Source organism: Phyllopteryx taeniolatus, chromosome 3 (genome assembly GCF_024500385.1).
Source record: "Phyllopteryx taeniolatus isolate TA_2022b chromosome 3, UOR_Ptae_1.2, whole genome shotgun sequence".
NCBI lineage: Eukaryota > Metazoa > Chordata > Actinopteri > Syngnathiformes > Syngnathidae > Phyllopteryx > Phyllopteryx taeniolatus.
The window spans coordinates 2495156-2510597 of NC_084504.1; the positions used below are offsets into that span (position 1 = coordinate 2495156).

The 15442-nt window shown below is 39.1% G+C and overlaps 1 protein-coding gene across 4 annotated transcripts in view; it reads right to left on the reverse strand.

Moving 5' to 3' along the window:
- Positions 1-15442, reverse strand: part of cabin1 (calcineurin binding protein 1) — a 70562-nt gene that overhangs the window by 44077 nt on the left and 11043 nt on the right. For 2 of the 4 annotated variants that reach the window (XM_061766417.1, XM_061766416.1), the window contains exons 11-27: positions 14361-14494; positions 14071-14288; positions 13689-13761; positions 12946-13130; positions 12707-12844; positions 12428-12616; positions 12072-12314; positions 11815-11968; positions 11620-11735; positions 11323-11490; positions 9991-10197; positions 9661-9806; positions 9248-9509; positions 8916-9086; positions 8233-8322; positions 7943-8103; positions 7102-7199 (exon numbers count right to left, since the gene is read on the reverse strand). In XM_061766417.1, the coding sequence (XP_061622401.1) occupies positions 7102-7199; positions 7943-8103; positions 8233-8322; positions 8916-9086; positions 9248-9509; positions 9661-9806; positions 9991-10197; positions 11323-11490; positions 11620-11735; positions 11815-11968; positions 12072-12314; positions 12428-12616; positions 12707-12844; positions 12946-13130; positions 13689-13761; positions 14071-14288; positions 14361-14494 (2753 nt within the window). Of the gene's footprint in view, positions 1-6987; positions 7200-7942; positions 8104-8232; positions 8323-8915; positions 9087-9247; positions 9510-9660; positions 9807-9990; positions 10198-11322; positions 11491-11619; positions 11736-11814; positions 11969-12071; positions 12315-12427; positions 12617-12706; positions 12845-12945; positions 13131-13688; positions 13762-14070; positions 14289-14360; positions 14495-15442 lie in introns of all 4 variants that reach the window. The other 2 variants (XM_061766415.1, XM_061766414.1) reach the window with 1 other exon arrangement.

A 15442-nucleotide genomic window follows, 5' to 3' on the forward strand; every position in this document is an offset into this window, starting at 1 on the left:
TTTTTAGTCAAGTTAAGCCCACACCAAAATCCAACAAAACATAACCATGTGAAGCACCAGACGATTAAGTGAATTGTGTTAAGGATCTGAGTTTACTCAGTACTGAAGACAGTAACTCCATTGGAACTACATGCATATAAATGGCAAAGCAGGTGGTAAAAGCAAGCAGGCAAAAGAGGTAGCAGGCAGGTAGGTAGGGAGGAAGGAAAAATTCTGGAGAAGGGGGACAAAACTGGCAACATGGGCAATATGGCTGCAATATAAGCACATTCATGCTTAACGTGGAACATGGGATGCGTGGAAAGAGTTTTTGTTGTTAAGTAAAATAATCATGGTCTTATTTCCCCGCCCCCTCAAAGTTTTCCTCGTGGACAAGATCCTTGCATATTGAAACACTGAGACAACATTTCTTGCTTACCTGTTTAATCTATGTATATATAAGTATAAAATGTGTACAGTGTCGTGAAAAAGTAATGGCCGCCTTCTCAAATTCTTATATTTTTACATAGTTTCCCCACTGTAATGTTTAAGATCAAACAAATGTAAATATCAGACAGATAGAACCCGAGTGAACTTAAAATGCTGTTTTTAAACCATTTAATTAATTAAGGGGGGGAAAAACTATTAAAAGTTACCTGCCCCTGTGTGAAAAGGTAATTACCCCCCCCCGGTTAAATCATGAATTAATTGTGGCTAATCACAACTTTTGTTTAATCTTCACTGATCACACCCAAGTCTGATTACCTCCAGATCTGTTCAATCAAAAAAATCACTCATACAGAATCTGTCCCAACATCAAGTCAGACAAAAGATCTAAAAAAAAAAAAATAAACCATAGGGAGAGCCATTATCCCCATATAGAGAAAACACTGAACTGTGGTGAACCTTCCCAGGAGTGGCCGGTTTACAAAGATTACACCAAGAGAAAAGCAATGACTCATCCAGGAGGCCACATAGGAACTCACTTCTCAAGAACTGCAGGCCTCCCTTACCTCAATTAAGGTCAGTGTTCAAGACATAATATTAGATGAGGTTAGACTGGAATCCCCGTGGACCATGATGTTTGCAGATGACATTGTGATCTGCAGTGAAAGCAGGGAGCAGCTGGAGGAACAGTTAGAAAGATGGAGGCATGCACTGGAAAGAAGAGGAATGAAGATTAGCCGAAGTAAAACAGAATATATGTGCATGAATGAGAGGGATGGTGGGGGAAGAATGAGGCTACAGGGAGAAGAGATGGCAAAGGTAGAGGACTTTAAATTCTTGGGGTCAACCGTCCAGAGCAATGGTGAGTGTGGTCAGGAAGTGAAGAAACGGGTCCAAGCAGGTTGGAACGGGTGGAGGAAGGTGTCAGGTGTGTTATGTGACAGAAGAGTCTCTGCTAGGATGAAGGGCAAAGTTTATAAAACAGTGGTGAGGCCAGCCATGATGTATGGATTAGAGACAGTGGCACTGAAGAGAAAACAGGAAGCAGAGCTGGAGGTGGCGGAAATGAAGATGTTGAGGTTCGCTCTAGGAGTGACCAGGTTGGATAGGATTAGAAGAGAGCTAGAGGAAGACCAAAGAGAAGGTTGATGGATGTCGTGAGGGAAGACATGATGGCAGTTGGTGTTCGAGAGGAGGATGCAGGAGATAGGCTCTCATGGAAAAGGATGACGCGCTGTGGCGACCCCTAACGGGACAAGCCGAAAGGAAAAGAAGAAGTTCAAGACATAATATTAAGAAAGAGACTGGGCAAAAAATGGCATCCATGGCAGCGTTCCAAGGCGAAAACCACTTCTGATCAAAACTAACAAAAAGGCTAGTCTTACTTTTGCAAAAAAAAAAAAACTGAATGATTTCCAAGACTTTTGGGAGAATATTATATGGACTGACGAGATGAAAGTTGAGCTTTTTGGCAGGCGTGCGTCTCGTTACATCTGGCGTAAATGTAGCACAGCATTTCAGAATAAGAACATCATACCAACAGTGAAACATAGTAGTGGTAATGTGATGGTCTTTGCCTGCTTTTTTACTTCAGGACCTGGACAACTTGCTGTGATTGATGGAACCATGAATTCTGCTCTTTAACAGAAAATCCTGACGGAGAATGTTCCGCCATTAGTTTGTGACCTCAAGCTGAAGCACATTTTGATTCTGCAGCAGGATAATGATCCAAAACACACAAGCAAATCAACTTCTGAATGTTTTAAAAAAAAAAAAAAATAAATGAAGGTTTTGGAGTGGCCTAGTCAAAGTCCAGACTTGAATCAGACTGAAATGCAGTGGCATGACCTCAAAAAGGCCGTTCATGCTAAAAAACCCTAAATTTTTGCTAAATTCAAACAATTCTGCAAGGAAGAATGGGGCAAAATATCTCCACAGAGAGATGAAAGGCTCATTGCCAGTTACAGAAAACGCTTGATTTCAGTTGTTGCTGCTAAGTATGGCCCAAGCAGTTATTAGGTTTGGGAGGCCATTACTTTTTCCACAAAGGGCTAGGTAACTGAATAGTTTTTTTTTCCTTTAATAAATGAAATCACGATTTAAAAACAGCATTTTAAGTTCATTGGGGTTATATTTGTCTGATATTTATGTTTGGTGATCATAAATAAAGTGCGGAAATTATGTAAGAAGACGTCTTTCACAGCACTGAGTATGCATTGTAATGTCATATTGTAAAGCTGCATGACATATCTACAAATCTTGCAAATGCAAGTTACATAAAGTGAATAGTTAGTACACTTGGCAAGTGTGTTACATTTCTTACAGTTTCACAAACACATTTGTATGTGGATTATTTAGATACTCTCACACTATGTGGAGAAAAGCATTGTGAGTTCTGACACTTAAGTATTTAGACTTCCAGAAACTGAAACCCCTTGAATAACATTCCACAAGATTTTCGACTGTGGCAATATTTGTCTATTCAGCCAGAAAATCGTTTTTGCGGTCACAGAATATTTTGATGTTGAAGGAGAAAAAGCCCTTCCACAAAATGTCTGACAAAGTAAGAGTTGGGAAATTAAAGGTCCCAATTTTGCCAGACTAACTTTTACTAGTATTTGGGATGTAATATTTTCTCAATGGTGCATCAGTAAACGCAAAATATGAATTAAAATCGTCCACGCATTACTAAGATCCAGACGTTTTTCTGCCGAGAGGCCCGAAATCAGGTCAGTCGAATTTCTCAAGCTTATCTACGTCACCAGCGAGGATCTCCACCTACCTCTCCGCTCCCGAGACAGCGCTGTCAACATAAGAAACACGTGCTTTCTCACAACTGGGTCTTTTACAAAGAGGTAATCAATCAGAGGAAAGCGGGATGGTCTTAGCCAAATATAGACAAAGTGGATACAAAACTGGGTCAAACAGAAGTAGCTGTCAGAGGGGTCTTTTCTGGACACTCGTATTACAAAACCATGGTGTTTTTTTTTTTTATGAAATTGACATTTTTATAATAAGTCCATGTTAGAGAGTCACTCTATGGAGGTCTAAATAGCCAAAATATTGGAAACATGGGACCTTTAAGTGCCCAAGCCCCAATCAATTGATTGTTAAAATTAAACTCCCCAGAACACACGCGTTCGTGGAATAAGAATTACTGGTGGCGCCAAGTAGGGCAAAATCGTTATCAACTTCAGACCGGATGTAGCGCGTTCCCTGCTTATAGAGCGAGCCACCGAACTGTGTCGGCTGACAGATTGCTGAGAGCAGTAAATATAATAATTTGATCCTGGCTGAGATGGAAAACACGCTGCGGCCGGTCATCAAAGTGTAGCGAAGAGTGAACTTCTTGATGTGAAAGAGATCTGCAAAAAGGGATCCAGATCAGCTCACACCTCAGTACTCTACAGTAGGCATAGATATAGATGATGTTTATGATCATTATTTATTATGTAGCTCTTGTACATGTAATGACATCGATTATGTAGCTGGTCGCTGCTGAATATTTACTATGATTTTGTTAGTAAATAAAGCAGGCAGGAATTGACTGATACATGTCAAATTCTTGCAAATTCACACTCTTGCAAGAGTGAAAAGACCTATAAATGTTGATTGTAGTTCAGTTGAATGCACAACTTAATTCAGTCTGATGCAGTGGTGTCCAAACTACAGACATCCAGCCATTTGCGGCCCACCGTATATTTTTTAGCAGCCTGTGACATATACCGGAAATAACACTTGACATGGCCCACAGTGGGGTGGGCCACATTGGGTGTGGGTGTAAAGTGGTGGGTGGATTGCGACACCCACATTACTCATAGGTGTGACCTTCCTGATATCTACTATGACTACTAGTATTAATAATAATAATAAACTGATTTTATATAGAGCTTTTCTAGATAGGCAGATAAGCTATATACAAATAAAATAGTAACATTTCTCTTTATAATGCCCCTGTAATTATAATTTTCACAAGCAAAATTTTTTTCCTCTTTCTGCTCTGGTATAAATTTCTGAACATATTATATTATTGATGAATTATGATCCTCAAACACTGCTTTAAAGATGTTCAGTTTACTATAGAGTGCTCTTGTTTTGGTTCTGAGTATAGAGATCTGCTCAGGGGAGGGGCACAACTATTCTAGTGGGATACAGGCCTGCAGGCAACCCAAAATCATGAAGCATCCAAAACTATTTGCCTAATCACCTTTAACAGAAAGCTCTGATGTACAACCCCAATTCCAATGAAGTTGGGACGTTGTGTTAAACATAAATAAAAACAGAATAGAATGATTTGCAAATCATGTTCAACCTATATTTAATGGAATACACTACAAAGATATTTCATGTTCAAACTGATAGACTTTATTGTTTTTAGCAAATAATCATTAACTTATAATTTTATGGCTGCAACATGTTCCAAAAAAGCTGGGACAGGTGGCAAAAAAGGCTGAGAAAGTTGAGGAATGCTCATCAAACACCTGTTTGGAACATCCCACAGGTGAACAGGCTAATTGGGAACAGCTAGGTGCCATGATTGGGTATAAAAGGAGCTTCCCTGAATTGCTCAGTCATTCACAAGCAAAGATGGGGCGAGGTTCACCTCTTTGTGAACAAGTGCGTGAGAAGATAGTCGAACAGTTTAAGGACAATGTTCCTCAATGTACGAATTGCAAGGAATTTAGGGATTTCATCATCTACGGTCCATAATATCATCAAAAGGTTCAGAGAATCTGGAGAAATCACTCCATGTAAGCGGCAAGGCCGAAAAACAACATTGAATGCCCATGACCTTCGACCCCTCAAGCGGCACTGCATCAAAAACCGACATCAATGTGTAAAGGATATCACCACATGGACTCAGGAACACTTCAGAAAATCAATGTCAGTAAATACAGTTTGGCGCTAGATCCGTAAGTGCAACTTGAAACTACTATGCAAAGCAAAAGCCATTAATCAACAACACCCAGAAATGCCGCCGGCTTCTCTGGGCCCGAGCTCATCTAAGATGGACTGATGCAAAGTTGAAAGGTGTTCTGTGGTCCGACGAGTCCATATTTCAAATTGTTTTTGGAAATTGTGGACGTCGTGTCCTCCGGGCTAAAGAGGAAAAGAACCATCCGGACTGTAAAAAGCCAGCATCTGTGATGGTATGGGGCTGTGTTAGTGCCAATGGCATGGGTAACTTACACATCTGTGAAGGCACCATTCATGCTGAAAGGTGAAACATATGCTGCCATCCAAGCAACATCTTTTTCACGGACACCCCTGCTTATTTCAGCAAGACAATATCAAACCACATTCTGCACGTGTTACAACAGCGTGGCTTCGTAGTAAAAGAGTGCGGGTACTAGACTGGCCTGCCTGCAGTCCAGAACTGTCACCCATTGAAAGTGTGTGGCGCATTATGAAGCGTAAAATACGACAACGGAGACCCCGGACTGTTGAACAGCTGAAGCTGTACATCAAGTAAGAATGGAAAATAATTCCACCTACAAAGCTTCAACAATTAGTGTCCTCAGTTCCCAAACGTTTATTGAATGTTCTTAAAAGAAAAGGAGATGTAACACAGTGGTAAACATGACCCTGTCACAGCTTTTTTGGAACATGTTGCAGCCATAAAATTCTAAGTTCATGATTATTTGCTAAAAACAATCAAGTTTATCAGTTTGAACATTAAATATCTTGTCTTTGTACTCAATTAAATATAGGTCGAACATGATTTGCAAATCTGTTTTTTATTTATGTTTAACACAACGTCCCAACTTCATTGGAACTGGGGTAGTTGTAATTATCTCAAAATAACTACTATATAATATCTCTTGATGGATTGGTTTTAGCTCGTTTAATAAAGTCGAAGAATGTCAAAGTGGCACTTGCATTCTCAAGATTTTTTCTATGTAGCCCTTGAAGGAAAAGGATTGGACACCCCTGGTCTAATGAATTGGTGATAAACATTAAGTAACAATTTATTTCAAATGGTTTTTAATATTTAATTTATTCAAATTATTTATGAATTATCTCCCGAATATCTTTACCAGATTTTGATTTACTAATCTTAGTCGATCGTATTCTCTTTCTTTTGACCATTCACTTAATTTATAGTTATTTTTTGGAACCATATATTTCTGTATTTTTCTGTTTATCTATGGGCTGCTTTAAATCTATTGCCTCTAGGACCGCCAATAATGTTGTTTAAATTAAAATTTTAGTCATAATCATTGATGGGCTACCTGTATTAGGAGAAGCAAACTGACAAACTGGCAAGGAAAGCAAAAAGGGTAAAGCTGTGAAAAGCCACACACACGCATGCACATTCCAGCCTGTGTGCCCTCTGCATAGCTCAATCTGCTGCTGTTTTGATATTGCACAGTAGTCAAGTAGAACGTAGCCATATTGCCCATTTCACCACATCCCAATCATCCAGTGCAGGGGGAGCATTGTAACTCAAACCAAGACCACACAACAAGGTGATTATCAATCTGAGCACTCCTCAGTGGACTTCCTGCCCCAGTGCAAAAAAGGCAAGCCCAGAGACAGTGTCTAGGACTGCGACTGTACCATCAGCCTGCTGCTCCTCATGCCGCTGCTGCTGCCACTGCTGCCGCCGGAGAGTTTTGCGTTTGGCGTAATCGTGGTCAAATGGCGTGGCAACGTAGAGAGGGGATGTCACACCTGGAGTGGCAACTGATAGAAGGGAAGAGCTGAGGATGTTGCCTATGCCTACTGAAGAACTATTAAGGTCTTCATCTGTCACAGAGGTAGATTTCTCCCTGAAATAAATAAAGAAACATTATTTTTACAATGAAAGATTATTTTTACTCATTACTGTAGGGTGACCATCTATAGCACTGGTCAGATCTGGCCTGCCACATCGTTTAATGTGTCCCGGGAAAGCAAATCATGTGCATCGACTTCATGTTTCTTGCTAATTTAACAAAATTGCAAATTATCTTCACTTAATAATGTTGAGATATTGCAAGCATTTTATATATATGGAGGCAATAATTCATTTACAACTTCAAGTACAACCCCAATTCTAATGAAGTTGGGATGTTGTGTTAAACATAAATAAAAACAGAATACAATGATTTGCATCTTTTATACCCAATCATGACACCCACCTGTTCCCAATTAGCCTGTTCACCTGTGGGATGTTGCAAACAGGTGTTTGATTAGCATTCCTCAACTTTCTCAGTCTTTTTTTGCCACCTGTCCCAGCTTTTTTAGAACATGTTGCAGCCATAAAATTCTAAGTTAATGATTATTTGCTAAAAACAATCAAGTTTATCACTTTGAACATGAAATATCTTGTCCTTGTAGTGTATTCAATTAAATATAGGTTGAACATGATTTCTAATCATTGTATTCTGTTTTTATTTATGTTTAACACAATGTCCCAACTTCTATGGAATTGGGGTTGTATATGGGTTAACAGTCATAACCCCCTCCAAGTGAAGCCATGTGGCCTGTGACCAAAATGAGTTTGACACCCCTGGTCTATCGGGTTACTTACTTTTCATTAGATCTGGGTATGCTGGGCATACTCTTCTCTTCCCCTATGGCAAAGGGCCCTGTAGCAGCCTCAACCAGCAAACTGAACAAGACTTCATGGTCCAGATTGGGCTCATTAGCCTGCAGCAGCTTTAGGATGGTGGCGCTGAGACGGAAGTGCAACTGGAAGAAATAAAGTTAACAATGCCTTTAAATGGGAGTGCTTTCACAAAATAAAATAAAAAATGAATACCTCATAATTTAGACCAACAGGCACCCAGGTTGAAATATCAGTATATAGGAGTGATTTACCTCCAGGGCCTCCATAGCCAGGTCAGGTGGATTGTGATAATGGATTTTACGAGGGTACCTGGCAGCCTCTTCATGCAGAAAGTGTGCTGCCTTCAAATTCAAACAGATGACACTCAACAAACCAGTAAACAGGCATATGACAATAGACATTAAATGTAATGACAAGAAGGGCTTTCGTATAGAAGAGGAAAGTTATGAGTACTACAAAAAGAATTCACTGTGCTTGCATAGCCAGCCACCCGGTCCCTCCCCAATCTGCTCATGACCTCCATGACATTGTGTTTGAAATTTCAAAGTTCACCTGCCTCCAACGATTTCATCATAACAGTGCTATGACTAATGCTGTATGTTTTTATCTCTTGGGAAAACACACGCACACACACACCCACAGAACATCTTGTGAGGGGAGCGAAACAGTAATCTTTGTTTCTATAGGTGGATTATGAAACAATCTCAAGATTACAGCCTAGTTTCAAAGAATAATTTTAACACTTTGATCACACTTTTTTTTGTTTTTCCCTTAATAAAGTCTCTGAAGTTATACATCTACATCATATCAGACTGGCATATGTTAGTTTTTTGAAACTCATAACCCTGTTGTTGTATTATATTCAGAAGTCATTGGATATAAACAGCCAATGTCAAATTCACCAAGTGAGGTTTCCACTTCCAGAGCGGTTTACCTTTTTGTAAAGCTGCAGGTATTCCACGGGTGTCTGTTTGCGTTTCTCTGCTATCTTCCCCAGCATATAGTGAATGAGCCACTCTTCTTCATCACTGTCCCCCTCACACTGGGATGCTCCCTGGAAACACCGACATGCAGTCTCTAACATGGATTCTCTCCTTTCCTCCATCTGAAAATAAAGACAGAGCAGAGCTTTATTTAATAAGTAAATTAGCTTATTACCACAGATCTCTACAAGGCCTTCACATGAAGAAGCAGAACATACTGTACTTGTGTCACCTCTGTTGTAAAACTAAAAATGACATAAGACCTTGTTAAAATGTGCTTCACCTGTTTTACCACCTCTGGTGGAAGCTCATCATGCCACTGCTTTAGCTGTCGCGAAGCAAAGGAGTGCAAAGCATATGATATGGTTCCATACTCAATCCAGAGCGACAGGTTGGAGCTATCTATCTCCAGGGCCCGCTTAAAGCAGTTGAGCACAGCCTGAGAGTGTTTCCATATGGGTACATCACTTTTTAGCTCATTGGAGTTGAGTTTCTCCTGAATGCGACTGGCCCTAGCTAAGGCCATTCCTGCCCAGGAATCAAACCTATCCACAAACACACACTGAACATCAGTGCAAGCAAAATGGAACAAAGGATCAACTATAAAAGACATCACATTCAGCCTATAAAATTTACAACAAAAGTTAAAATCAATTACAATTAAAAGTAATAATTGACAGTAACTACATTACCTACCTGTTCGGACAAACACAGATGTCATGCATGTAAAACTTCATGGCTTTGGACTGCTCCTTGTTCTTGAAGTGATAATCAGCCAGCAAGTAGTAGACCTCATTAATAATTGGAGGGGCTGGAGGACTTCCCTCAGGAAGGCTTGGGGTCTTGGAAAATAACAAATTGAAAATATAATATATAAGAATTAAAAACCTTTTTTCAAAGACATTCTTAGATATGGATTATATTTAGCCAACTGCTTAGCAATTTTAATGAATCAAATTTTGCAATAAAACTGTCATAATTGATCGTTTTACTCGCCATAAATTCAGTGACGGCTCATAAACTGACCTTTTTTGTCATGCCTTCAATGTAGGCTGCAACCTCGTCCATAGTGAGGGTGGGAGTTTCACTTGGGGGGGCAATTCCTGCAAACCTTCTCAACAGATTAGCTAAATCTGCAGATACGGTGCTTGTTTTGTAGCTGTCAAACTCAGGGAGGGATTTTGGTTTAAAATACTGGAACATGAAAAGGGCATCATTCCACAGCAACTCAACCTGCAACACATTTACAGGTGCATATCTATAAATTCAAACTAGAAAACTATGTATTTCTGTAGTTCAATTACAAAATCGTATTACATACTTTAACTACACAAAGTAAACTTATGATTTTGTTGTTTAGCTTACAGCTAACAAGAACCCCACAGTTTACAATCTCCGAAATTACAATATTACATAAGAAACAGTCAAAACGATTTTATGCAAATGAGGTTGGAATTAGCCTTTTGAAAAGTATTTTCTCGTGTTGAGTCAATCTGTACAATTTATGAGTTTCACTCTTGGAATTGCAATGGTGAAATACAATGAACTCTCCTACAGAATTCTAATTTATTGAGATGCACCTGTATTAGTTCCAAGGATCACATTAGTGTATGCATTGTTATTAGATTTATTTTATTACAATTGCAAAGCCTATTCAATGTACTGTAATGTAATGGGAATTCCAAGGAAAACCACTTGCACATGGGAATAGCATATTACGTACAGTACATTCAAGGGTTTCAATGAACACATCGCTAACCGATGGCACCTCCTGATGGCTAAGCATACAAATTACAAAACCAAAACACTCGAAAGACTGCATGACTATAAGCGTCATTGTGATACATATAAATACTATTCAAGCAAGTTTTTTTTGGTTCCACTTATCACAGAATAATTTAATATTTCGATGATGATTTCACTTCACTGTCACAAATGTCTGTTAATAAACTGGCAGATGTAATTCAAAAGCAGTTTGTTTTGGTGAAATTTCTCTGGTCATGCAGGTTTACCGATTGGAATACAAAGATTGTTAGATTCTTTTATTTATTAATTTTTTTCAGTATTATTTTTTTTATAAACCAGTCTGTTCAGCTGCATGGCCATGCCGAATGGTGGATCTGTATGCCTTTTTTGCTGGAACAGTTTTGCTGTGCAACGGGAGTTTAGATTATAATAGATTCTAATCTATTTAATATCCATCTGTGTTTTCAGTCAGATGGTGTTCTACTTCACAGAAGTTAAAAAAGTTTTACAGATAGTATGTAACTGAACTGTGCAATTCACAAATAAATCTGTACGCATTTTGATGTCACACCATACATTTGCATGTCTAGGGTTAGGATTAGAGAATCTGACCTGTGGAGAGGAGTGGTCTTCAAGGAAGCGGGCCTTGCTCTTCTTACTAGGGTAGGCATATAGACAGAAAAAGCACTGTTCCAAAGCCATCTCCAACTCCTCTTTGTAGGGATGACAGATATTGCTGGCAGTGCCAGTGGTTGAAAACTCTTTTTCCAAAACTCGAACCTATGGCAATCATAATATCAAATTGCTTGCAAACCTGTTCAGGTTATACATTCAAAGTTATTCATACAGACAATTACGTTAGGTGAAGTCTAGAGGAGTTGTTTGTGGGTACTGTATGGCCAAACTTACGAAAAACTTGAGTAGTGAACCATCTGAACAGCAGCACATGGAGCGACGTCCAAGATACTCATGTGCGATGTTCAAAAGCATAAGGGAGGATGGCAGCATCGGAGAATCAGAGTCATCTAAAAGTCATTGTCATTGTCTTTCAGAGAAACAGCAATGTTAACAAGGCACAAGCATGAAATCAATGAGTCCACAAACCTTCATCATCCCCTACAGACATATGTTGTTGGAGCATAGCGCTGAAAGCAGCTTCTTCATGTTTGATTATGTGATATAAAAGAATCCACGGCAGCACAGAAAAGAAATAAGGCTCTTTGGGGTCTTCAGAAATTGTCATGCTAAGGTCGATCAGCTGAAAAGACAACCACGAAATACATTAAGATCCCATACAAACTAATGCCTCTTTCCATGAGTGGGTCTATAATGTAATAATGAGAGGTCAGTGCTCTTCTAACCTGAATAAGATTGTTTGCCAGTCGAGCCATACTGGAGAAGTGGGTGATGTTGCTAAGGAGCTCCAAGTCTTTGGTAAAGCAGACATTGATGCCCTCCAACAGCTTTGTAATGGCGCTGACCCATTCTTCCTTTCCAGGTGGAGAGCTGGTTGTAGAAGAGTTGAGCTGCTGCAGAGCTTCATTCAGAGCCAACTCACTTGTCTCCAGACATTGCTGGTAGTCTTGCAGCCTCAACAATGAATTCTGTGGCAAAATTACATACAGCAGAATGAGAGGCACAATCATCACTCATCCTATCTCAGCATCCCATGAAGACTGGCATTCATGGTGACTCATTAGTTGCAGCATCCTCTGACCTGCAGCAGCAGAAGCTGAGCAGGATGTTCTGGTGCTGACCTAACAAATTCCAAATGTTTATTCCTGCTGCCGTAATTAAGAGTAGGCTGCAACAACCGCACAACTGATTCGAAGTCTGCAGACTCAAAGAGACGCTGGATTTCCTCCAATGACTGACAGCGCTCGAGAGACTTCAGTCTTTTATCAATCTGACCATGGAAATAGAAAAACAAATTTGGAATGAAAGAAACAGGGACTTTATTGATAAATAAAACATATATTGTGAGTAATACACTGACCTCCTCAACAGAGATTGCTGCATCTACCCTCAAATTGGGCAGTTTGATGGTATAATATCTCCCTTCAGGGGGCTTGGGTTTGCTCTGCAACAGCCCTGTACAGACATCATAGCTCTCGAGAGCCAATTCCATGTCTCCCTGGAAAGGCAGACAAACTTCCTTGTCATATTTAGTTAAGGGTGAGTTAAACTGATTCATATAGTCTAGACGACAACAATAACAACAACATGTGTACTTACATGAAGCGCAAGGTATCTAGCCTTCAGCCAGTAGACGCGCACTGTTACATCTAACCACTTGTCCTCAAATAGATCTTTTTGGGATGAACCTAAAGCCAGGAGCAAAACATCAGCCTGGAAATGTTGCCCGGGGAATTCATTATCAGCTGTGTCATTGCAGGAACCAGTGCTTCTTCTAGGAGTCACTAAAGGAGAAATAAAACAGCAGTTGAAAACATGAAGTTCCCCTGCAACTTTCCATCATGAAATCAATGAGCTATACCATCTGGACTCTAAATACAGACATACTCTATATGCCAGAACAATTTTGAGAAATCAGAACAGTGAATATAAAATATATAAAAAATATAAAAATAAGGCGTTATATAATATGGTGGACCTCACTATTCGCATGGGGACATGCATCGAGCCGGATTGCAAAGAGCAAATATCTGTGGATAATTGACACAAATTATAATTTCATTGAGAAAAAAAAAAAAAAAAACATTCTTGAATAAGCGGGGATAAACCGCCAATAAGTGTTTTTGGGGTTGGTTTCACCACAAAAAAAAAATAATATATATATATTTTTTTTTAGATATATATATATTTTTTTTTCTTTGATTAAAAAATAAAAATAAAAATCAGCGAATACGTTGAACCGAGAGTATGTGGGGATCTGCTGTACTGTAAAATAAAAAAAATTAAACCGAAAATATTTAAAATGTTACAATGCTTCATTAGAGGGTGCTCACAGTACCCACCAGTCTTGCCTTTGTTATGCAACCATTGCTCCAGCTGCAATTCCATACATGCCAAGCTCATTTCCAACATTTCCTGCACATAAAGAAGCAAAATACTCAATGATTACAATGTATTCATCAGAGTTGAAAGATTCCACGCTCAACCATGTCTACAAGTCATATTAAAGAAATTCTATCAGTGCCTTGGGTCAAATTAGCCTCACTGTGAACACAAATTCAAATTAAATGAAACTATTCCTCAACTACATTTAACAGTGAGGAGAAAGGAAAGAAATATAAGACCAAAACAAAGGAAAACAATGGGAAGTCATAGCTGTGTGTAACAGAGCCTACGTATTGTCTTATTTATTTTGTAGCAAACATTTCCTGTCTTGTCATTTACCCGGATGTGCTGGTTACTGCAGTCTCGAAACAAAGGGTTAGGAAGACCACAGCTGTGCTTTCTCCAACTCTGGTAGACCTCCAGCACCACAGCAGTCATACCTGGAGGCCACTCCTCCATGAACTTCTGACCCACTGCTTTCAGATAGCCCAACATCAGGTCCAGTATTCCTCCATTGGTCATATTTTTAAGAAGGAAGTTATGAACATCCTGTTGCTCTACAAAAAAATAAACTGTTAATAGGAAAGATGATGTCATGAACATAAAGAACGATGAAGGACTAGGTGTACCAGACTCCATGTAATCAACTGTGTCAACTTCAGCGCAGCTCCCAAGTAGAGGCTGCATGTCATCCTTTCCATCACACTGTGTCTCAAGATTACTCAGACTTTCATCTTCATTATCAGGATCAAACTTCCGTAGCCTACAAGAAGTTAAATGATTTGATGCAGCTACATAACAAAAGTAAACCATCCATCTACTGTAATTTCTTGTGTATAATGCGCACTCATGCATAAAACCAAAGTTGACCTCAAAATTCTGGAAAACCCTTCTACCTATGTATAATGCATTTTTACAAATGAATGATTTTTCTTCTACCCATATGATCAAAAAATGCACTATTATCTGTATTTTGTTAGTTTTTTTTCAAATAATTATTCTGAAGTCAAGCACTTTATTTTAACACGTAATTTACTTGCTCTTATTTTGAAATTCACAGCCCTACTTTTATTTAGTAAATGAGAAAACACACAGTTGTGCTCATATATTTGATTACCCAGGCAGAATTTGTAAGATGGGTAGAATTCTTTAAAGAAAACATCAAGGCCCAGGCGAAACATTTAATTTTATTTCAATGGGATTCAAATTAAACAGTCAAGCATTTCAGAAAAGCATTATCATTAAACAAAATGAATGATGGTTGTTGTTCAGTCATCAGTCGTATTTAAAAGAAAAAAATCACTATTGCACAAATTCTGCCGGAGTATGTAAACTTATGAGCACAAGTGTACGTATAAGCAGTCATACGTACCCCCGTCATATTGGAATGAAAGTGTAGGCTACACCTTTTTCATAAACTCTAGGTGGCGGTGGCATATTGGAATGAATTTGTACAGCTTTTTCCATACAATTATAAAATGTGAACTTTTTTTTTCCATTTTCCCTATACCTATGTATACACACACTATTGTCTTGAACATTTTTTGGGGGGGGAAATGCGCATTATACACGAGGATTTACAGTATCAAGCTATCATTTATATCGCTTATTCCCACGAGGGTCACGGGTGTAACTGGAGTCCATCCCAGCTGACTTTGGGCGTGAGGCGGATACACCCTGGACTGGTCGCCATCCAATTGTAGGACACATA